Here is a 23,529-nt window from a genome sequence, read left to right as displayed (position 1 = left end):
GTAAAATCAAAATCGTGCCCCTCGAGGATCACTCCCTCTGGTGCTACCGTCTTCCCACCCCCGCCCACTTTAGGTGCACACTCTGCTTCCTCCAGCTGAACAGACCTCCAGCGGCCTGGGCAGAGCTGAGGTAACACCTAACAGAGTGGCCGATCCAGTCTGCTCGTGTGTGAACAGTTCTTTCTGGGGCTCCCTGATGCTCTCTCCTATTCCTCTCTTTTGTTCTGTTTCTAACTCTTGACCTGTGTGATGGTCAGTTTCATGGGTCCAGTTGGCTCAGCGATAGTACCCAGTTATTCAATCAAACACTAATCTAGGTGTTGCTGTGTAGATGTAACATCTACAACCAGTTCACTTTAAGTAAAAGAGGTGATCCAGGGTAATCTGGGTGGGCCTGATCCAATTGAAAGGCCTTAAGAGCAGACCTGAGGTCTCCCCCAGGAGGAACTTCTGCCTGTGGATGGCAGGGCTAGCTCCTGCCCAAGAGCTCCTCGCCAACCCCCACGCTTGTGTAAGCCAACTCCGTGCACTAAATCTCTTACTACATATCTTTTATGGTTCTGCTTCTCTGGTGGCACCGTGACTGCTACAACCTGGAAGAAGCTGCATTCTGGATGGTGCTGCCTGGGTGTGGTGGGGAGAACAAGGTTCTGGAGACAAGAAAGCTTAGTCCTTCTTAGCGCTGTGTCCTCAGGCAAGTTCCGTCCCTTCTTTGTGTAACAGCGATAACGGTAACCTTCTCACAGGGATTGCATGAGGATTGCACAGCAGAGCAGGCATAAGGCCACTGTGCAGCAGGACCAAGGTCACTCCCTTGGTCCTGGGTTTTAGGATGCCCTTTTCCCACATTCAGTGCCTACGGAGCTGTCCATTTGGCCCCTGCTACGTGTGGGATCAATATCGCACTCCTCTGCCCTGGATGGTTGGAGCCAGGGACGCCTGATCCACCGCATAAGCCTAGACAGGCTTACAAAGGTGCCCTGGGCCAATGAGACTCAGCACCGGGACTTTGATGCTGGCCGGGAAGTGCCAGTGGGCGTGTGCTGGTTCGGGAGGAGTGCATGAGCTGAAGTCATGGGAGAGTCCAGACTACCCCCTCAGAGGAAGCATTTTGGCAGAGACTGGAGGACGGAGCAGGTAGCTAGAGAGCTAGAGATGGAAGCGGCTAGTCCTTGATGCTGCCTCCGCCTTGCTCTTCCTGGGTCCTGGTTTTTAACTTTTCCAGGACTTCTGTGTGTGTGCAAGTTTCCTGAGGTCCCTCCGTTGTGCCTGAACGTCTCAACCACTACCTGTGCTCACAGTGGCAGATCCCCCCCGGGAAATTGTTGCCAAGTTTGTTTTTGCCAGGAAATCTTTTTTTCAACAGAAATCTTATTCAGAAGAGCAATAAAACAGATCAAAAATGGATGGACTATGTGTGAGTGGTGGGCCGGGGGTGTTGGAAGGAGACCCACATTTGCTGAGCCCTCTGCCCCCAAGTGGTGTCTCTGAACCTCCAGGTTCCACAGAACAAAGATGAAAACTATTGCCAGACAGCCTTGAAAGGGACTTATGGAAACAGAAGGTTTTAGTCCCAAATTTGTTCCTGATTTTAAAAATTACCCTAGACTTAGCTTCAATCTAAAAAGTCACTTTAAAAGCATAGTCATGAATGAGGAACACGTACTGTTCCTGCTCCCAAGAGTTGAGGTGTTCAGAGTTACTCGGGAGCTGTGTGCTCATGTCTGGGCACAGTCTACTCACAGCTTTCGATTTCAAGCGAGCACGTTTGTGTGTCCAGGGGAAATCGGCTGAAGTCCATGTTGCACATTGCAGTCACTGTAACCCTAGAAACACATAAAATCCAAGTTTTCAGAGGCTGCAAAAGACAAGGGCAAAATGATAAAACAAGCAGAAAAGGCCTCTGCTTCCTTCTAGTATAACTGCCTCCTTCTTGTAACTCATAAGCAAGGTGTCAGGATAGATAAGTAGCTAATGAGTGATACCATCGTGGGAATACTCTTAGTTTTTACGTTTAACTCCAGGGCCAGTGTAAGGCAGACAGAATGTCTCCCCTAACTCCTACCACATTCAAGAATTTTAAAGAAGCGATGGTCTCAATTGATATAACAATGTGAAATAAAAACTCATGTGATATGGCTTCTTAAACCATACGAGCCTATATTGTTCTCCTGTTTTAGATAAACCCAACTTCTTCTGGTTTTTTTTTTTTTTTGCTTTTTATTGATTTTATTGATATTCAATATTTGTGGGCATGCAGTGAAAGCCACGATGTGCGGCCTGTGTAGTGCCTGGAGAAGGAAAGCTTCCCCAGGTCAGAGCTTAACGAGCAATTAAACATTTCTAAGGCATCTAAGCTCATGAGAAGAGAAGATTTTATTCTTTATATTTTAAAAGTGATGCTCAAAATACCATTTAAAATCAAGTTGCCCAGGGTCTCCATAGTTTCTCAAGTAGGGCACTACAGTGAGAAGAGATAGAAAACATGTCTGTGGCTGGCCAGGTGAAGTCAAAGAATTTTTTTTAACCCAAGTTCTAAAATGGGAATTAGAGAGGTTGAAGGAGGCAAGTCTTTGAAAAGAATACATTATCTATTTCTCTGACTCCTACTAGAGAAATAAAACTTTCATTAACTTTTAAATTGAAATATAACATACAGGATAGGGCATAAATCATAAGTATCAGCATGAGAAATCTCCCCAAATGTATTTTCTAGACTGAGTAACTCTTTAAAATTTTTACTCATGTGTAAAGTTAGTTCTCCTTGATGTTGAAAAGTTGGCAGCTCCTGAAAAGTTAGAAGCTATCTATTCAAAGCCAAAAAGCACAATTGCTGTTGTAGAATCAATGATTTTCTCGGTTGAGACAAATGATTTGCCTTTCTTCCCAGATTTCAGGTGTAAAAGAACTCTGAGGAAAAAAGGCACAGAATGGCTGAGAAGGGCCTCACCTGAGGCTGTAGAGCACCTTCCCGTCGGGCTGGACCCGCAGCATGACGTTGTCCGTGGTGGTGTCGTGGATGAAGGAGCGCTTGGAGTGCACGAAAAACATATCGGGGACCCAGATCTTCTTCACCAGCCGGCCGTCAAACGTCATGCTGAGGTTGTTGGTGCTCGGGAAGGACAGCCTCTCGTCCTTCCAGTAGTGCCGCAGGTAGAGGGTCATCGTGAAGTCCTGGGGAAGGAGGACAGAGAGGGGAACCCCACACACTGAACCCACTGGGTGTCAGCAGGACACTCTCTGCCCCCGTGGAGCATCACCTGGCTGGGAATGAGACTGAGCCAAGTGAGGTCTTGCTTCTAGGCCCCGGGGTTTGCTGCAGCAGGAGGAAGAGGACACTGTAGGAGAGGCGCTCAGCAAGAGACCTCCAGAGAGAGGTGGCCCTGAGCCCCACCCCATCCCCTGGCATTTGCCCCACACTGAGAAGGCTGCTACTGCCAGCACTTCTCACCCTCTGCTGAGGGCTCCCAGCACCCCACACACACAAACGCACCCATGCTCACACACACATGCACGCGCGCGCGCACACACACGCACACACACACACACACACACACACACACATGGGGCAAGCTGGAAGTGCCAGAGAGATAATGCCTCTGGAAGCAGCCCTCAATCAGAGTAGGGTGGGGGAGGGCTGGCAGGGAGTGGCTAAGTCTCCCAACTCCCTGGCCCGTCAGTTGGGGTGATGCTGAGGTGTGCTCTTTGCTGACTCCTGGAGAACCCCAATGGAACTGAGTTTTGTGTAGAACCGGTTTGATGGCATACAGCTTTTTCTTCCTTCCCGCCCTGTCTCACCTCCCCACTCTCTTCTTGCATTTCCTGGGATCACCTCCCAAATAAATTGCTTGTGCTGGAATGCTCGTCTCAGGTCTGCTTCTTGAGGAACCCAAACTAAGGTAAGGCCCTAAAAAATCCTGTAAGTCAAGTTGTAGAATGTTCCATTTTTTATCTAAAAGAAAAGGGACACTTCTGCTTCTGCATTTCCACAACCAGATACGGAATCTGCAGGAGTAGGATGTGTCTGGCTACTTAGCAGCTGTCACCTTGGACCCCGCTGTCTGTATTTGAGAGCCTTTGTCCAGAGAACACATCCCAGCAGCAAGAGCCTGGGCACTGGAGGCGGGGAAGCAAGTTTGTCACCTGGCTCTGTTTCATACCAATTGGGTGGCTTTTGGCAGGTATCTCAACCTCCCTGAGCCATCTGTAAAGTGAGTGTGGGAATTCCCGCCCCCTGGGGAGTTGTGAGACCCAGTGAATTAGTGTGTGCAGACCTCCTGGCCCAGCACAGGCCCTGCGTGAATCCCCCTGCCCGGGGCCCTGGTCAGAGAAGCTCTTACCATGTCGACCTCTGAGATGCTGTCCAAGCTCTCCACCTGCACGTCCACACCCACAGGAATGGCCGGGCCTGGGGACAGGGCATGGCAAGAGCATTTATTCTTTTTTCTTGAACTTTTACTATGGAGAGACAGGCATGAGGGACATTTCCCCTGGAACCTCAGTGTCTTGTGATTTGAAGGTTTGGGGTTCCCACAAGCCAAGCTGAAGTCAAACCAGAGATAAAAGGGTGGAATCATGGGCTGGCTCCCTGGAATATTCCAGCAAAGGTAAAAAAAAAATTTTTTTGTCGAATCATCCAGGTGGTACTAAAACAGTGAGGTTAATATAAAGCGTTTCTCTTCAATTACACATGCTCATCTAAAGATACGATGAAGACAGGGCAAAGCGGGGTCTGACCCGGGGACTTACTTATTTACTTTATTTAGCATGAGGTCATTTACTTTATTTTTTACATTTACCTCCTGACTTTGCACCCTCTTTCCTCTTGGGAGCCAGTGTCTCTGTCTGGCCATGAGAAAGGCATTGCTTGGTAAATGGGCACCCAGAACCAAAGTCATATTCAGATCACTTGCCAAACCCACAGATCTGTGTCTTTGCTACATGATGGAGTAGCTTCCAGGGTCACGTGATGCACCAGAGTGCCCTTGAAAACATTAGATTCTTTTGGCTTTCTAGGCCATAACAACAATATTCATAAAGAGAAAGAAAGACTTTTAAGGCTGTAGAATCCTGCTCCCTCTCCTCCATGCTTTCAGGCATGCGGGGCAGGCATGAAATTCATTTGGATCATCATGGAGTGAAAATGTGAGTTTGGATCCAGCAGCAGATTATGGACTGGATAGAGACTCTCTTCTAGAACCTGTTTATTCTTTGGGTGAAGTTGACTGGAAGAAATAAAAGGCATAAGAATGATTTCTAAAATACATATTTTTTTCCAGGAAAAAAATCCCATATGGACAAAAACCCTATTTGACACTAAGAGGGCTGAAATCCTGCAGCTACAGGCTAAGCTTCAAAGGGCTTTGGCGTCCCTCTCCAAGAAATCATTATTTTCTCAAGCTATTTGCATTTAATTAAACCCAGTGGACCATACTCTGTCCTCGGGTATGTACCCAGAGTTCCATCTGCCAGCTCCCGGATGAGAAGAAATTTAGTCCAAGGCTATTATTTCAGAGCGTTTTCAGGAGAAGCTTTGGGCTGCAGCTGCCCTGTCTTCCCCCTGCCCTTCCCACAGCCAGCAGCTGGCCTCACTGATCCTGAGCACTCCTGTCAGGAGCAGTGGCCCAAGGACAACTCGGCTGGCCTGGCCTGGCCACCGCCCAGCAGGCACCTCCTGAGAACGTGTTCAGCCGAGCCCGGGGCAGGGCTGGGCAGAGCAGATGCTCAGATGATGCTGTGGGCTCAGTGCCTTGTCCACCGAGCACAGCCGAGGCAGACCTGATCAGGGGAGAGCAAAGCTGGGTGGTCCCTCGGCTTGATTTCTGCCCATGGACAGACAGATGGACCCGAAGAAAGAAGACGATTTCCAAGAGTGCACGTCTCATACCTCCAAAGCCAGGCCTCATGCTGAAATCATGGTCATCTATCCTCAGAAGCTGCTCTGACTTTGTCAGAGGCGATTTGGTGATGTCAGGGCTTCGTTTCAGAATTGGGCTGCCGAGGGTGAAAAAACAGGTTGATCACATAGTCCAACCAAACCAGATGAAAACCATTTGCATTCAGACTTGCTCTTGACAGGTTTGACGGGATGTGTTATTTCTTGTTTTAAGCTACTGGATATCCCTCCTCCTTTCTCCAGCTTCTGGGTAAGTGAACTGACCCAGAAGATCCAAGACAGTGGTTTAGAACCATGACTAAGGAGCTTTAAAAATACCAATGCTCTGGGGCTGGCCCGGTGGCGCAAGCGGTTAAGTGCACGTGCTCTGCTGCAGCGGCCGGGGGTTCACGGGTTCAGATCCCGGGCGCGCACCCGATGCATCAATTGTTAAGCCATGCTGTGGCGGCATCCCATATAAAGTAGAGAAAGATGGCCACAGATGTTAGCCCAGGGCCACTCTTCCTCAAGAAAAAAGGGGAGGATTGGCATCAGATGTTAGCTCAGGGCTAGTGCTAGTCCTCCTCACACACGCACACAAAATACCAACGCTCTAAGGCCCCACCTCAGAGATTTGGATTTGGGTGGTCTGGGAATGAGGCCTGGAAGTTGGTATTTTAAAAATCGTTTTCGCAGATGATTTTAACGTGTAACCAAGGCTAAGAACTGCTGGTCCCAGCCTTATTAATAAGTCCGAACTCCCCCAAAGCTCCTCGGCCATCCTGGGGGCGTTTGAGCTGGAGAGGGAGGCGGTGGGTGTGGCCTGAGCCTGGCACCATTGACCCTTGCTGGCCCATCCCGTGGAGAGAAGATGGACTTGCCCACGGAAATGCCCACTGCCCTGGCTCCCTGGGAGGCAGCTTCTTGTGCTTCTGCTTCTGCATTGCATCTAGGGCCATTTTTATTTATTTTCACTTTTTCTACATAGGTAATATATTTTCAGGGCTCAAAAATTTTTAAAAAGGAAAAGCAGTGAAAAGTTGGCTTCCCACCTCTGCCTCCATCTACTCCAATCCCCAAACCACAGGTATCTCTCTGACTGGTTTCTGGTCTATCTAGAGTTTCTTATAGGTACAAGTGAATACAAATATATATGCTTAGTTCTCCTATTTTTTCCAGTTTTATTGACATATAATTGACAATATATAACATTGTATTAGTTTAAAGGTGTACAACATGATGCTTTGATATATGTATAAACCGTGAAATGATCAGCACAATAAGTTTAGTTAACATCCATCACCACACATAGTTACAAATTTTTTTTCTTGTGATGAGAAATTTTAAGATCTACTCTCTTAGTAGCTTTCAAATATACAATATGGTATTGTTAGCTATGGTCACCATGCTGTACATTCCATCCCCAGGACTTATTTATCTTATAACTGGAAGTTGTACCTTTTGACCCCCTTCACCCATTTTGCTCACCTCCCAACCACTCATCTGGCAATCACTAGTCTCTTCTCTGTTTTTATGAATTTGGTTTTTTTGAGATTCCACATATAAGTGAGATCATACAGTATTTGTCTTTCTCTGTCTTATTTCACTTAGCATATTGCCCTCAAGATCCATCCACGTTGTCATAAATGGTCTCCTATTTTTTATACACAAAGTTAACATATAAACTCTTGTACTTGTTCTTTATTTAAATATACCTTGGATTTTTTTCCATATTGAAGTAACCCAAGCCTCTTATTCTTTTTTACACTACATAGTATTCCATCACATGGATGTACCATATCTCAAGTGACCAGTCCTCTATTGATGGGCATTGAGTTACTTCCAGTCTTTAGCTACTACAAACAATGCTACGATGGCCTTGAACAGTCTTCATTTACCCATCAGTATCATCTCTAGAATCCACAGAAACAGCTAACTACCTTCCCAGCTCCCCCTTACGCTGACACCAGCCGTGTGTTCTCTCCAGGGTACCACACACACACTTCTTTTCCCCTGGATGCAGCCGTTCCCAAACTTTGGCATGCATCAGCATGTCCTGGAAGGCTCATTCCAACCTGGATTCCTCAACCTCCCTTTCCCTGAAGTTTCTGATTCAGTGGGTCTGGCTGAGGCCCAAGAATCTGCATCTCTGACCAGTTCCCAGATGCAACTGATGCTGCTGCTCAGGACACAGCATCTTGAGAACCACTGTCCTGATGCATTTTGTATTCAATATGCACAGCTTCCTCCCTTATAACTAGCCCAGTCTGCCTTTAAGTCCTTTGCTATCTTTTTTCCTGAAGAAACCCTTTATCATTGTGAGGGAAAAAACGTGACCGGGAAACAGAAAAGCAGGGCTCTGACCTCCACTCTGATGCTGCTCTGTGCCTTTGGGCATCTTGTTTCCCCAGGACTCAGTTTCCTCAACTCATTGAAGGAAAAGCTCTGTGACCTCACATGGGTGCGAGGAGTAAATGAGACAATGTGCCCCACTGTTGTTTCTGAGCTGACAAGGAAGTTTCCTTCTAAAGTAAGAAAATTACTGGGCTGGCAGCAAAAGAAGTGGCCCAGGGAAAGAATTTGAACTAGTGAATCAACCCCAAACTGCGCCGCTTAAGATGTGAGGAAGAGGCTGGGGACTTGCAGAGGAGGAAATACGGTCTGGTTCTGCCTGCATCCTCTCACACCCAGCTGGAGCTGGGAGCCCTCTGCATCTTCTCCCTTCCAGCTCCCCCTTCCTCTTGTCCCCACCCTCTGCTTCCTGATCCTTGGCCAGGGGTGGGAGCGCTGCTGAAAATCACTACAACTGAGGCGTGGGGAAGAGCCAGCTTTAGAACGGTGTGCGTGCGCCTGTGGCCAAGCCTGCCCTACTGGTGAGCATCTTGGTGTGCTTCTGGTCATTGTCTTTGACGCCTACTCTGAAAATTAAAAATGAAGATATTCTAGAGACAGTCTATTTAGCCAGCCCTGGTGGTCTAGTGGTTAATGTTCGGTGCTCTCACCACCGTGGCCCGGGTTCATTTCTGGTCAGGGAACCATGACCACTGGCCTGTCAGTTGTCAGACTGTGGCAGCTGCGTGTCGCTGTGACACTGAAAGCTCTGCCACCAGTATTTCAAATACCAAAAGGGTCACCCATGGTGGACAGGTTTCAGCGGAGCTTCCAGACTAAGACAGACCAGGAAGAAGGACCTGGCCACCCACTTCCGAAAAAATTGTTCCATGAAAACCCTATAAACAGCAGAGGAGCATTGTCTGATGTAGCAAAAGATGGTGGCACAAAAAGACCAGGCAGGGTTCTGCTCTGCTGTGCACAGGGTCCTAGGAGTCAGAATCCACTCCACAGCACTAACAACAATCTAGCTACTCGAATCAACAAAGCACCTCTCATCCACCAGATTTGCTTTGAATATAACCAGAATAAAATGTGAAAGAAAAATTATGAAAAAAGAAAATCTGTGGAACTTCAGTACATTAATTTAGCCTTTTGATGAGCATTTTCCCAGTACCCACAGGAGCAGGGATTGGAGAACTAATTACTTAGAAGGCCTGATTTGAAGAGATTTGACCTAAAAGGTCTCCCCCATTGGTCTCCCCAAGCCTGATATTGATGCCATTCTTAACTTAAATCTACCATGAAATTGTTACTGTGGGAGTAACGCACTGCTAGGTTGACTGTATCACTTGGGCAGCCCTGCTGTCTGGCTTATGGATTCAGTCAAATGGGCATTGGAAGGAGATGAGAGAGTGGGGTGTTTATTCCTCCTTCTCTCCCTGCTTCGATGCCAGGGACTAGCGATATCTGCGTTGCTCTGTGATTACAGATAATCACAGTATCTTCAATAAGCTCCAGTAACACGATTTCCGCCTGAGGCCTACAGGTAGTTGTGACTTCCTGCTGTTCCTGGTTTTGGGGGCATCAGCACGCCTGGTTTGTTCCCTGAACCCTGTCCTGATCTACGAGTAGTCCCTTTATTCAATTATTGGTTAAGCCCCTTTGAGTGCAGTGCTGTTTTCTGCCAGGACTTGACTGATGCACAGGGACACATCAGGATGATGCATAGGGATTATGTCATCTGTAGCAAAGTGGAGCAGAGGCAGGTGTGAGCTCTGCGGGAGGAGGTCCCAGGAGTGGGGAAGAGCTAAGACCAGAGTGTTGACTGCTCTTTGGGCTACAGGCCATCACAATGGATGGTCAGCAAGGGCAGGATGAGGCCACAGCCCACCAAGGGCAGATCACAGTCAGCACCTTGCACAGTGCGGGGACCCCTGTGGACTCTCAACACATGTCGTCTGAATGAAGGAAAGAATCAGCCTCTTAGATGGGCGCCTGAAAAGAGAGCCAGGAGGAACTGAAAGAAGGGGTTGGAATGGAAATTGAGCTTGTACCAGTTCTTACTTTGGCTTTGGGCCAGCCTGAAACAGAACTGGGCACGAGCTAAAGAGAGGCTTGTCAAATTCAAAGATGCCACTGCTTTTGCCTCCATGAAGCTTAGAGTCTAGCCTAGAAAAGACTGACAAACAGGATCCTTAAAGTCTTTTTCATTATTGTTTAATATTTTAAAATAACTTTTTTCTGCTTACATGTCCACATTAAAGAAATTGGGAAAATACACTTAAGCATAAAGGAGAAGATGAAAACCACTCAGAAATAACATGTGCCATCCTGTATATATCCTTACAGTCCTCTGAGAGAGAGATAAAGAGAAATGACACTGTAACTTGCTTTTAAACTCAAATTACAATACGTCATGAAATATTTCTCATGTGATTAGCATCTTTTTACCAGCCAGGGGTGTGATGATTAACCTTGAAGTGAAGTATGACACACAGCAAATAATGGGAATAACTAACATTGCTTGAGTACTTACTATCTGCCAGTTACCATGTTAACTCATATTACATGTATTAACTTGGGCTTGTCCTCATAACAATGCTACGAGGTAGGCCTTACCATTATCCCCATTTTATACACGAGGAAACTAAGACAAGAAGAGTTTGAATAACTTGTAAAAGTGGTGGAGCCAGGAGTCAAACCCAGAGGGTCTGGTTCCAAGAGTTGGAAGCAAGTTTGGCGACAGTGTCTTCTTGGGAGCTTTGGCTCCCATTCTCTGAGTTAGATGTGGAATGTCCAAGCTCATCTTTCCCCTCACATAGAAGCTAGCATGGACTTTGCACAAAACTGGTGCCCACTTGTTACATGAGTTCATTTATCAAATGAGTCCCTGGAAAGTTATGAAGAAGGAATAGACATGTCCCAAGTTATGGTGTGACAGGGTGACATTTGAGACAACTTTTTGGACTGAGCAGAGGGTGCACATTTTTTGAACACTCATTTTCATTCTATCCTCTTGGAAAGAATGAAAAATTTTGACCTCTGGTACTTCTTCTTGATGTTTCCTTGTTGTAACTCCTAGTCAGTTTGTATGTGGACTATGTTTTCCCAAAACATCTCTCAGAACTCTCTCAGAGGTTAGGTAGAGTGGGGAATGTGGGCTTGTGATGAGCAAGGGGTCTGCAGGAAGGCTCATTCAGCTCGTAGCAGAGCACCTGATAATTTATACTTCACTGTGCTAATTATTCATCTCTGAGAAGACAGAGAAATTAATTTTGACAAGGAAGCAAGAACTAACTAATGAAATGATTTTGCTTTCTTGGCATGTGTGATAGCCAAGGAGAGAAATCCTTGTATGTAGTCCAAAACACCCAGATCTCATCCTCGACGACTCCTCTTTCACACCGCCATCCAGGGCCTTGGAGAAAAGCTAGGCATGTCCAGCCCTCACTCCACTGCTTGGAGGTGTACGTGCTCATCGGGGTGCACTTTTCTAATGTGCATAAAGATCCTGAATAAGCCAGCTGGGGCCATGCCCACACCAGTCAGTGAGCCAGTCCTGGTTGATCCTGCTGCTCAAAATCTCCATCCCCATCTTGGCCTCTCCATCCCACTCCTGCTGCCTTATGCATTATCATTTCTCACATGGGAGGCAGTAGGCTTCCTCGCCTCTGGTCTCACCCTTCTCTAACTCAACCATCGCACCAACACCATGGGTCATGCCAACAACCACAGTCATGCCACTTCCCCTCAAAAAACCTTTCCCCTCAAAGTAAAATGCATAGAAGTTGGGCATATAAGGCCCCCAATAAAGCTCCTTCCCAGCCTAAGCTCCCACTCTGTCCCCCACTTCTTTTTTTTTTTTGTGAGGAAGATTGGCCCTGAGCTAACATCTGCCAATCCTCTTCTTTTTGCTGAGGAAGACTGGCCCTGGGCTAACATCCATGCCCATCTTCCTCCACTTTATTTGGGACGCTGCCACAGCATGGCTTGACAAGTGGTGTGTCGGTGCGTACCAGGGATCCGAACCCGAGAACCCCGGGTTGCCGCAGGGGAGCGTGTGCACTTAACTGCGCGACCAGGCCGGCCCCCTGTCCCCCACTTCTTGCAGTTTCCAATTACACCTCTATGCCTTTGCTCCTGCTGTCTCATCTGTCTGGAAGGTCCTTTCTACCATTCTTCATACCCTTTCTCACCCAGACAATGCCTTGTACTCCCAGATCAAATATCAACTCCTTCTGGAAGAGTTACTGGGCTTCTCTCCTTCCCCCTAAAGACAATGCTTCTCTTCTTCACATGGCTGCATTAGAATTATGTGGCAGGGGGCTTTCTGACCACCTCACTCACTTCACTGTGAGCTCTATGAAGGAGAGACTCTATCTTGTATGTCGCTATAGCCTCAACTCCCAGCAGTGCGCAGAGCTCAGATTTTACAAAAATATGTACAAAATATAGCAGAAGCACAAACCTAATGGTGTATTCCAAGGAGTTGAATGGGCCCATAAGAAATGTGCCAAGGAGGCCAAGAGATGAGACTCAAAAATGGTGCTAAAGACAAGCAGAATTCTTTAAAGTTGTATTCTGAGCCAGGAGAGTCAGTAGAAGGAGACATACTGCTTGGAGAACAGGGGGCCATGTTAACAACAATTATAGTAAGGCTGGGATTCTGCTAACAGAATACAATTTTACTTTGATATTCTCCATCAGAGAGAATGGTTTTCAAATTGGGAAGGGAAGAGTGAAAAGAATTAGTTGCTGCCCAGCATAGCGGAAATGATAGCATGAGATAATCTTACTCGTGTTTCTCAGCCTTGATTGCATACTGGGATCACCTCAGGAGCTTGAAAACTCCAGACCAAGGGTGGGACCCAGCCATCAACAGCTTTCAGACCTCCTCAGCCAATGTTGAGAATCACTGTTCTAATTATTTTAATGGAACTCAAGCCTACAGACGCAGATGATTTATGGCTCAAGAAACTTAAGGATCCTACAGCAGAGAAAATCTGGAAAATAAGAGTGAGGCCAGAAAACTGGAGATAGGAATGCTTCCTTGATATTCACAGAAAAGAAAAAAGAGTGTTGTGGAAACTGCTGAAGTTAAGCTCCAAGTTGATTCCTGGCATGTTCTAGAAAATTTCATTACAAAAACAACTTAGGAACATTACTGTGTCCCATCATGTCAAGAGCATTAAACCAGTGTGAGTTCAGGCAGAGCAAGACATCTTCAACTGATCTCCTTTCCCTGGGTGGGGCCTCCAGGTTGGCAGATCAGAGGAGTGTGGCCAGGTGTTGTGCATAGTGTAACTGTCCTCAAAGCAGAGACAAGCCCTAAGGGGCTCCTGGTGAATGAGGGTCTGCACAGGCATATCCTGTCTGTGCCCGTCATAGGATGGCATAAGTGAGGCCCAGTATCTTTATGGGTTTACTGAGATTTATGGTAGTCAAAGCACTTTCACATACATTGGCTCACATAATTCTTACAGTCACCCTGAGGTGACAGACATAACTGACTCCACTCTAAAGAAGAAACAGACTTGAGGATGTCTAGTGACTTGTCCAAAGTCACGAAGCTAGAATGTGGCAATGCCCAGTCCCAAAGCCAGGCCTTCTTACTGTTTGGAGCCTGTCTTCCCGCCACCATCCCTTCCGGCTTAGGAGCTTTGGAGTTGCCTGTAACTGTTCGTGCCCAAGCTAAACCCTCAAAAGAAATCCTGATGGACACATCTAGGGCCCCGTCATAGCTTATGGAACGTAAATTCAGGGCTATGATGGTAAGCAGGGTGAAAGTTTAGGGAGTGGGTGCTGAGGTAGTTGTTTTATGTAGTGGCCAGGGGACACTTCCCTGAGAGGGTGACAATCAAGCAGAGGCCTGAAGAAGCTGAGAGAATGACCTGCTGATGCTGGAAGATTGCTCCAGGCAAGGACAGAGGCCATGAGGTAGGACTTGCTCCACGTGTTCAAGTTGCAGCAAGACCAACGTGGCCGAGCTGGTGAGATGACAGAAGGGAGGACGGAGAGGGGACCCGGGCCAGACCAGCTGAGTCTGCTCTGCTGTGTACCTAAGGCTGAACATGGGGCCAGCCTCTAGTTTTTCCACCGTGAGTAATGCTGCTGCCACATTCGTGCACACTGCTCTTCTGTACGGTTCCTCGAGGCAATGCCCTGGTGCAGCAGGGAGGACCTTGGCGGTTAACAAGCCGGCACGCTGCCTTGGGCCCTAGCCTTTCTGACTGATGGGGGAACTGGACACATTTCTCTCTCCAAGTCTGCTTCCTCTGCTGGGAAATAAGGGATTGAGCCACGGGGTAGCTTCGAGATCTTTCAAGTCTATTCCAGAAGGCATCCTCCCTAAGATGCTAACGGTACTTTACAGCTCTAGTCCTGTTGGTGGATGGCGATGTGGAAAGGGTCAGTCCACTGACAGAGCCCCACAAACATGGTTTTGGTTTCCACATAGATCCACCAGCACAAGATGTGTGTGAGTGAGTGTGTGTGTGTGTGTGTGTGTGTGCATTTAATTTTTATTTTTCGTAAGGATGTTACCATAATGTTATTTATATTGCGTTTCTTGAATTGCTATAGAGGCTGTGCATTTCTCCAAATAATGAGTAAGTATTCTGTATTTTTTCTCTGGTATAAATAGCTCATTTCCTATGATTCCTTAGTAAGTGAATTTTTGGGTAGCCAATAACCTGTTTTTCAAACCGTTGCTTCTAAGAATGTGACGGGTAATTTTACACGTCAGCTTGGCTAGGCCATGGTACCCAGTTTTCGGTTAAACACCAGCCTGGATGTTGCTGTGAAGGTATTTTTTTAAATGTGATTAACGTTTAGGTTGATAGACATTAAATAAAGCAGATTACCCTTCATAATGTGGGTAACTCATCCAGTTGAAGGCCTTAAGAGAAAATACTGAGGTCCTCTCTGCCCCCAGATTACCTTCAGACTCGAGCTGCAACGTCAACTCCTGCTGGAAGTTCCAGCCCGCTAGCCTGTCCTGGTAATTTCAGACTTGGTAGCCCCCACAATCACGAGAGCCAATTCTTTAAAATAAATAAATCCTCCTCCCCCTTCTCTCTGTCTGTCTCTCTCTCTATAAACACAATATATTTTACACTATTACATGTTACACAATATATATGTGACATCATATAGATAGATAGATACATATTGAACACATCCTATTGTTCTATTTCTCTGGAGAACACTGACTAATGCAGAGTGTGAATACTCCTTGACCCCTGAGGTCTGCACACCTGTGGGAGACCTAAGTTGCTTGGAACTAAAAGACAGCAGGGTCTGTGTGTGGTGTGGGTGGGACTATCTCAGGGTCATCTGATCAAGCCTTCGTCTTGCCACCGTGACTGACTCCTGTTCCCACCAACTTGGTGGGTCCCTAACACACAGGCCTGGCCTGCTCTTGCTCTCCCGGGGGGACAAAAGGGCACAGCAAGAGCATGTTGGTTCACCTGCTTCTCAGGTAAAATCACCTAGATCATCCTTTTCCCCTGTACATATGTCTGAACATAAATTCCATGTATTGGCCACACTAGGCTCCAGGCACTGTGCCCAGGGCTTGGGAGGCGATGGTGAGAAAAATTGACCTTCCTCCTTCCCTTGAAGTGCTGACAGTTTAGTGCAGGTGACAGACGTTAATCAACTAATTTCCACGGAATGTCAGAATTTCAAAGACCTTAGAAATCCCCTCATTTTAAAGATGAGAAGAGAAAGGCCCCAAAAGGTACAAAACTTGTGCCAGGGTCAGGCAACATACCCTCCGAGTTCCACATCCTTCGTTTCTCTACTTCCAGTGCCCTCCTCTCACCATCATAAAATGAGCACAGAAAGTTTTCTTGATGGGTGCAAAGTTCAGGCTGAACCATTTGAAAATATTTTTGTAGGTCAAACACACTTGCATGTCAGTCATTTCATGTGGTTCAAACTAACATCTTCTTGCTTAATCCTTATAGCGATCCTGTAAAGTCAGTATTATTCCCCCTTTTATAGGAAACTGAGGCACAGAGAGATCAAGTAACCTGCCCAAGGTTTACAGCTAGTTTGTGGCCGCCCTGGGATTCACGTGAAGTCTGACTGGTACCCGATCTGAGCCTCTTCCAATCCCTTAAGCTGCCTCATTAAAGAAATCTAACTTCAAACGAGTGGCTGTAACTTGTGATTACTGTGCCATCGCGACCCCCCTGTGGGCCCTTTGCTACCCCCGTTCTAGGCCTGGTCTCCTGCTCCATTTCCCAGGTGAGAGGCTAGAGATGGGGGCCAGCGAACTTCTCTAAGTTCACTCAGCAACTTCACATTCCAAAATGCATTGCAGGCTGTCTCCTTGACAAACATACTCTTCGTTTGCTTATTTGTTTGTTTTTGTTTTTCTTAACAGCTGATATATTTAATTAGCGATGGGAATTCCACTCAAAAGACTTTTATTGAGAGTCTAAAATGTTCAGAGGCATAGTGAGCATCTATCACGTATCAGATGTTGTACTGGAACTTGGGGAGACAAGGATAAATGTTGAACCCTTGTTATAAACTGAACTATGTCCCCCCAAATTCATATGTTGAAGCCCTAACCCCCACTGTGACTACAGTTGGAGACAGGGTCTGTAGAGAGGTAATTAAGGTTAAATGAGGTCATGAGGATGGGGCCCTGATCCAATAGGACTGGTGTCCTTATAAGAAGAAGAGACATCAGACATCCCTCCCACTCCTGCCCTTGAGCACAGGGGAAAGCCCATTTGAGGACACAGTGTGAAGGTCTATGAGCCAGGAAGAAAGCCTTCACCAAAACCCAAATTTTCCAGCACCTTCATCATGGACTTCTAGTGTCCAGATCTGGGAGAAAATAAATGTCTATCGTTTAAGCCACCCAGTCAGGTATTTTGTCCTGGCAGCCCGAGCAGACTAAACAGTCCTCAAGGGGCCCATTCTCTAGAAACTGAGACGGACAAGGAAGATGTGAAAATGCTGAGTGATTTGTCCTCTGAGAAGGATAAATACGGGGCTGTGGAAGCTCAGAAGTAAGTCACCTAATTGAGGATTGAGAGGCAGGACGTGGAGGAGAGCCAAGGAAGGCTCCTCAGAGAAGGTGACATCTCTGCTACATATTGGAGGAGGACAAGAACTGAGCCAGAGAAAGAGGAAAGAGAAGACTGTCTTGAGCATAGGGAGCAGCACAAGAAGAGGCCTTGGGAAACTGTAGGGATGAGCAGCCGGTCACAGTTAGACAAGAACTAGAAGTACAAAAGTGGAAATTCAAAAGTTCAAGCAAACTGTCTGGAGAACGAAGGGACAAGATGAAGAGAGAACACTGCTAACATAAGAGAAAATCAAATTCCAAAGTGTTTAGGGCAATCAGAGACCCAGTCCATAACCCAATGGCTCTCTTTTTGTCAGGAGGGGGATTTGACAACAACATCTCACGCATCATTACTGCCTTTCTCCTGGCTTCCACCCTTCATCATTTGGACCCGATGAAGTCTCTGGTAGCCTAAGAGCTCTTGCCTTTCTCTCCATCTCACCTTCACCCAGTCCTATTCTTTCTGTTCACAGCCAATTTTCTTATGAGTTATCGATAGTCACTCCATTTTCTTCTCTTCAACCCACCGCCACTTGTCTCTTCTTGCTGAGGTCGTTAATGGCTCTTAGCTGCTGTATCTGAGCTCACTTCTCAGCCCTCTACCTAACTGATTTTGACCTGTGTATGATCTGACCCTACTGATGACTCTCTCCTCCTGGAAACGCTTGAACCTCCCTGGAGCGCCTCTCTAGTCTGTAAGCCTCCTGAAGGCAAAGTCTGTATCTGATTCAGTCATTGATGAGGCATCCATTGCCCAGTGTGGTGCGGGCCCTATAACACGCATTTGATAACCGTCAAATAAATGCTCTCTTAGCATCTTTGACACCTCTCTATTCCAGTTGTACACCCATTTCTCTGGTCCTTCATTCTCAGCTTCCTTCACCACATCCTCTTCCTCTACCCTCTCCTTAAATGTTGCCCTTCCCCAAGGTTCTCTCCTTGATCTTGTTCTTATTTCATGCTACCTGCTGTCTTTAGTTCACCTCGTCCACCATCACCTATGAGGACTCCCTTTAAAGCTACATCTCCAGCCCCAATTTCCCTCCTGAGCTGCAGACCTATGGCCTTCCTGCCGACTGAATAACTTGTACCTCTTGGTATCTTGCAAACACATCCAGGTCTCATGCTCATACTGAACTCATCATCTTTTCCCCCAAACCTACTCCTCCTCCTGATCTCCTTTCCCTGTCACCACCTTCTATCCAGTCATGCATCCACATACCTGCTAGACTTTCACCCAATCTAATTCTGACAATTCTAGCTCCTTAAAACTCTCAGATCCATCTCCCCCATCCCTGTTCATTCCACTAATATCCTAGTTCAGGCTTTCACCATCTGTCTTCTGGTCTAAGGTATAGACTCTGGATTACTTTCTCTGTCTCCCCTCTAGTATCCTTCCCTTTCTTCCACCATACTGCCACCAGTGTGATCTCTCCACAATGGAAATCAGCTGAAACTATTCAGATACTCTTTGCTTTCAGAATAAGTTTGACTTCTGTCGCGTGGCAAAGCCAGTATGATAATGGTACTTCCGGCTTCTGATAGGTTCAGTTTACACCCCCAGAGCATGAGCTGGCATTTGTCCAGGGGCCTGTGGTGTGGAAGGGTTATGTCTCCATTCTTTCAGGGAGGACAGAGAGGCCATAAGTATTGATTCAATCTAGAGTCATTGCCCAACGCCCTGGCATTCTCAACTTTACCCAGTGTGATTTGTGAAGGAGGGTCCCACCTGGATGTGCCCCCCATGGAGATCTTGGGAAAAACACATGAATTATTTGCCTCAGAGACTACAGTGAGGCAAGTGGGGTGCAAAATTTAAGAAGGCATTCACTTTCAGGGTCGTGCCTCACCCCTGTTGCACGCATGTATTCACCTTGCTTCCCATTTTATGAGTATAAACCATGAAAAGAAGCCTAAATACAAATTACCAGCAGCTTATGAGTTTAGAGTCTGGATGAAATTAAGTGAAGTCTTTAAAAGTTTAGGCTACATAAACATAAAACTTAACCTGGCTGATGGGTGTATAAGTTAGGTCCACCATTCTGGAAAGCAATTCTGCCAAATATATCTGGATCTTTAAATGTTCTCAGGCCATTTGACCCAGCACACTTCCAGGAGTCTATCTTAAGTAAATAGTATGTAGACAACTATTCTTGTGTACAAAGATATTCATGCATAATGTTTATAATAATAAAGGAAGCAACTAAATGTCCATAACATAGAGGAAACCACAGAGTTGGTGGTACATTATGTGTATTATGCATTATAATGCAGCCATTCAAATAACAATAATATAGACTTTAAATAAGTAAACATACAGACAAAATCATATCAAATACACTAAGATTACAAAACTATATGCATAGCATAATCCCAAACTAGCTAATATTCAATATATGCTTAGAAAAAAAAGACTGGAAGAAAATACACAAAAAAGTTAATAAGGTTATTTCAGGGTTTGGGGACTATGGGTGATTTTTATGTGTTTTTAAAACTTTTTTCCCATTTTTTAAAAATTTAAATAATGGTCATATATGTCTTTCAGAATAAAAAAATGGAAGTTCTTTTAAGTAATTTTTTTTTAAGTAATTTTTTTAAAGGAAATCTATTCCACTCTCTGGGACTTCTCCTCATCATTGGTATTTACCAACAGATCGCCACTCTTAATTCTGGCTTAGGAAAGAAGGTGAGAAGTTTTTGATGACAACCAATAAGGTTTGTTGCTATTGTTGCTTTTAATCCTCAAGAGCACATTTGGTTCAAATAATCTCAATGGCTACACCACTCCACAAATTCCGTTGTTTGCCCAGGACAGAAGCAGGGCATATGGCTTATGCACAGCAGCCTCTCTCAGTGCCCAGGACTCGCCACGACCACTGGATGTTTCAGCTCCTAGACTTCTGATGTTGCTAAAACAGCTGGAAATGAGTACTGTGAGCCATAGCTGGCTGTTCAGGAGACCGTGTGTGGAGGGCTTTCTCAAACCCAGGAGCAGGGCACTGAAGAGCTGGACACCCAGCCCTCTCACTAGTCCCCAACTCCAGAAAGCTGGATTTCCTTTCATATTAATTGGTATCTCCAACCTCTATTCATATTCACGTCCAGAGATAAAGAAAGATGAAGCTCAATTTGGACCTAAGATTGATAAAGAACCGAGAGTCAAGAATGCCCTTACTGCCTCCATTTCCTCATCGGTAGAGAGGGAGAGCTGCATTAGGCTTTCTCCAAATATCCTATTTTATTGATGAATGTCAGGCAAGCAAGTGTGTAGGCGTGCACTTACATTAACCAGTGCTGTCATCGGAGCCGCCTGAGTGAGTCCGCCTGCCGGAGGGACAGTCTGGCTCTGTCTAAGCTCCCTCCTCGCCGGCTTGGTACGGCCAGAGCAGCACGTACGGTGCTGGCAACGTGAAAACGGCTGGTCTGCAGGCAGGTCCATCCCTGCACCTTCCCAATTTACTAGTAGGGGACAATCTAAGATCCTTCTAGCCATACAGCCTAAAGAAAGCTGCTTTGTTTTCTTTTAAAAGATTTTAAACAAGACCCACAAATCTAGCAGAAATAATTAGAGCTAACAGAATCATTCTCACTAATTAGAGGTCCCATTGGTTGCTTGACAATTCGCAGATTTGTTCCAAACTAGGATGCAGATATCAAATAATTGTCCTCAATTATTTTTAAAAAGTGCTTATATTCTTTTTTCCAGAATCTGTCTTTCACCTAGGGCAATTCATAAGAGATTTAGGAATACATAATGATAACACTGTATCTGATCTAGCATGATTTAAAAAGAAAACATAATTTTAACTTCCAAAAAAAGCGGAGACAGGAGAACAAAAGGAAAGGAGGAAAAAGGCATCCACAGAAAACACCACATACTGGAAATGATTCCAGAATAATATCATAAGCTTGCTCTGCACACCTTCTTTCCCTAAGTCCCCCATCCCTGGAAGTCCACTCACCTGCCTTTCTTAGACATCTCGGGTACTTCTCTTTGTTTCCAGTGCACTCTGCTTTCAGCGGCCAAAACCCATCCCCACCACAAAAGGAAGATGCCAACTTTCATATTCTGGACAGCCAACATGGGTTTCCAAATCCAAACAGTTCCCTCAGGAAACAGCAAAGAGGAAAAGGATGTTCTTTTTCTCTCTTAGGACATTATTGGTCTGTTCATTATTAGAAGGATGTTTACTCACGCAAAAAAAATCAACCCACAGTATGTAATCTGGAGAGCAGGAGAAAGCAATTTCCACTAAACCTATAAATCCTCCTACGTCAGATGTCAGGGATTTTCTGAACTGAGGTTGAAGTCCTGTGTCCCTGTCAAACAATTATTTTGGCTGGTCTAAATTAGTTCATTGTCAGATGTGATGACCATGTTACTAAAGGTTTGTATTTTCTCCTCTGATGAATAGAAGGCAGTAAAAACTGACCAAAGCAATTTCCAGAATAAGAAATGCCAGGGGTGCTGAATTGCTTTGTGTGCCTATTAATGAGCTCCTCCTTGGATCTATTTTAAGCTTCAAGCCATTATTATTTGCTTTAGCTGAGGGCTAGATTTGGACATTTCTCTGCCCCCTCTCCTTCCTGTGGCTGAATCCATGGAACCTCAGGGCTTCCTACCTGGGTGGGTTGTCAATATGGCTGAGGTTGGCGAAGAGGCTTTTTTTGTCTTTGTTTTGCACAGAAAACTAAATTTCTTTGTCAGTTGTATTATTCATATTACGAACTTCATTAGACGTTTCACGTTTGAAGAATATCAGTAATAAATTAGCAATAACCATTTAGTTTGCGTTATCCATTGTTAAAAATATAACAATAGGCCCAAAATGGAGTCAGTTATTCTAAGCCCCACTTCACTAAACCAAGACCTAATTAGTTTTGTCTGTCCCAGAAATGGAATCTTAAACCAGTCAATCAGGCGTTGCCTAATCAGCACTAGCTAGGCAATCTGCCTGATAGGCTCCTGTGAAGGGGTGGAAAAAGTTTCCCTTCTTCCCTTCTAGGTTCTTTGGCTGGTCTAACAATTAAATTGACATAAGACAGATTAACAGGAGAAAAACAAATTTGATTTTGTATGTATGGGAGGCCCATAAAACTATGAGACTCAAAGAAGTAACCAAAGCAGGAAGGTTTTATATTTTTAGACAAAGAAACAGTAAATTCATGAAGAATAGAAAAGACAAAGAGGTTTGGGCTTAGGGTAGTAAACTAGTGAAGAAATAACAAGGTTTGTTTATACAGTCTTCTCAGTCCTAAATTCCCTATCTCTGGTGATAAGAGTGCCTTCTACCCTCCTGGAACAGGGAGGGTACCTTTCACATGAGAGATTTATTTCCTGCTTTCAGAGGGACAAAGGAGGGTCAGAGTGTCCTTGCACTGGCTGTAAATTTAATTCAAAATAATCAATATGCCAAAGTGGCATATTTTAGGATATTGTATTCCGCTCCCCTTTAGTTGGAAGAATCAATTATGCAATCAAGGTCTTGCCTGGAATGTCATAGTTGAGAATGACGCTCATTTAACTAGGTGCAGCAAGCCATTTTAAAGAACAAGGGTTGCCTGTAGGTATGGAATAGTAGAAATCAGTAAATATTTGTTGCATGAATAGATATCTATGTCTAGATTCTTTTTTTTTTTTTTTTTGGCATGTGGATGTCCAATTGTTCCAGCACCATTTGTTGAAAAGACTATCCTTTCTCCATTAAATGGCCTTTGCTCTTTTGTCAAAGATCAGTTGATTACATTTGTGTGGGTCTATTTCTGGGCTCTCTATTCTGTTCCACTGATCTATTGTCTACTCTTTTACCAATACCACACTGTCTTGGTTACTATAGCTTTATAGTAAGTCTTAAAGTCAGGTAGCATCAGTCTTCCAACTTTCTTCTTCTCTTTCAATGTTGTGTTGGATAGTCTGGTCTTTCGCCTTTCTATATAAACTTTGGAATCAGTTTTTCAATATCCATAAAATAACTTGCTTAGATTTTGATTGAGATTACGTTGAATCTATAGATCAAATTGGGAATAACTGACATCTTAACAATATTGAGCCTTCCTATCCATGAACATGGAATATCTCTCCATTTAATATGTCTTCTTGATTTCTTTCACTACATAAATAAATGAATTAGTGAATACTGCTACTAAGACTTCATGTTTGGAATTATTTCTGGAATGTCAAGAACCTGAATCATACTGTAGAATTTTCTTATTTTCAATATTCTCTTCTTAT

At 45.2% G+C, this 23,529-nt stretch overlaps 1 protein-coding gene across 1 annotated transcript in view; it reads right to left on the bottom strand.

The window, feature by feature from the left end:
• The window catches only part of GABRR1 (gamma-aminobutyric acid type A receptor subunit rho1), a 30,415-nt gene extending 8,763 nt beyond the window's left edge, over positions 1-21,652 (bottom strand). Inside the window, exons 1-5 of the mRNA XM_058566646.1 lie at positions 21,260-21,652; positions 5,888-5,994; positions 4,341-4,408; positions 2,951-3,174; positions 1,744-1,826 (exon numbers count right to left, since the gene is read on the bottom strand). Coding sequence (XP_058422629.1) covers positions 1,744-1,826; positions 2,951-3,174; positions 4,341-4,408; positions 5,888-5,994; positions 21,260-21,381 — 604 coding nt within the window. The 5' untranslated portion in view covers positions 21,382-21,652. The remainder of the gene's footprint in view (positions 1-1,743; positions 1,827-2,950; positions 3,175-4,340; positions 4,409-5,887; positions 5,995-21,259) is intronic.
• Positions 21,653-23,529: the final 1,877 nt, after the last annotated feature.

The sequence above is a fragment of the Diceros bicornis genome, chromosome 23 (genome assembly GCF_020826845.1).
Source record: "Diceros bicornis minor isolate mBicDic1 chromosome 23, mDicBic1.mat.cur, whole genome shotgun sequence".
Lineage (NCBI taxonomy): Eukaryota > Metazoa > Chordata > Mammalia > Perissodactyla > Rhinocerotidae > Diceros > Diceros bicornis.
Note: the sequence above shows the minus strand (reverse complement) of the source record. Positions and strands in the feature narration are given on the sequence as shown.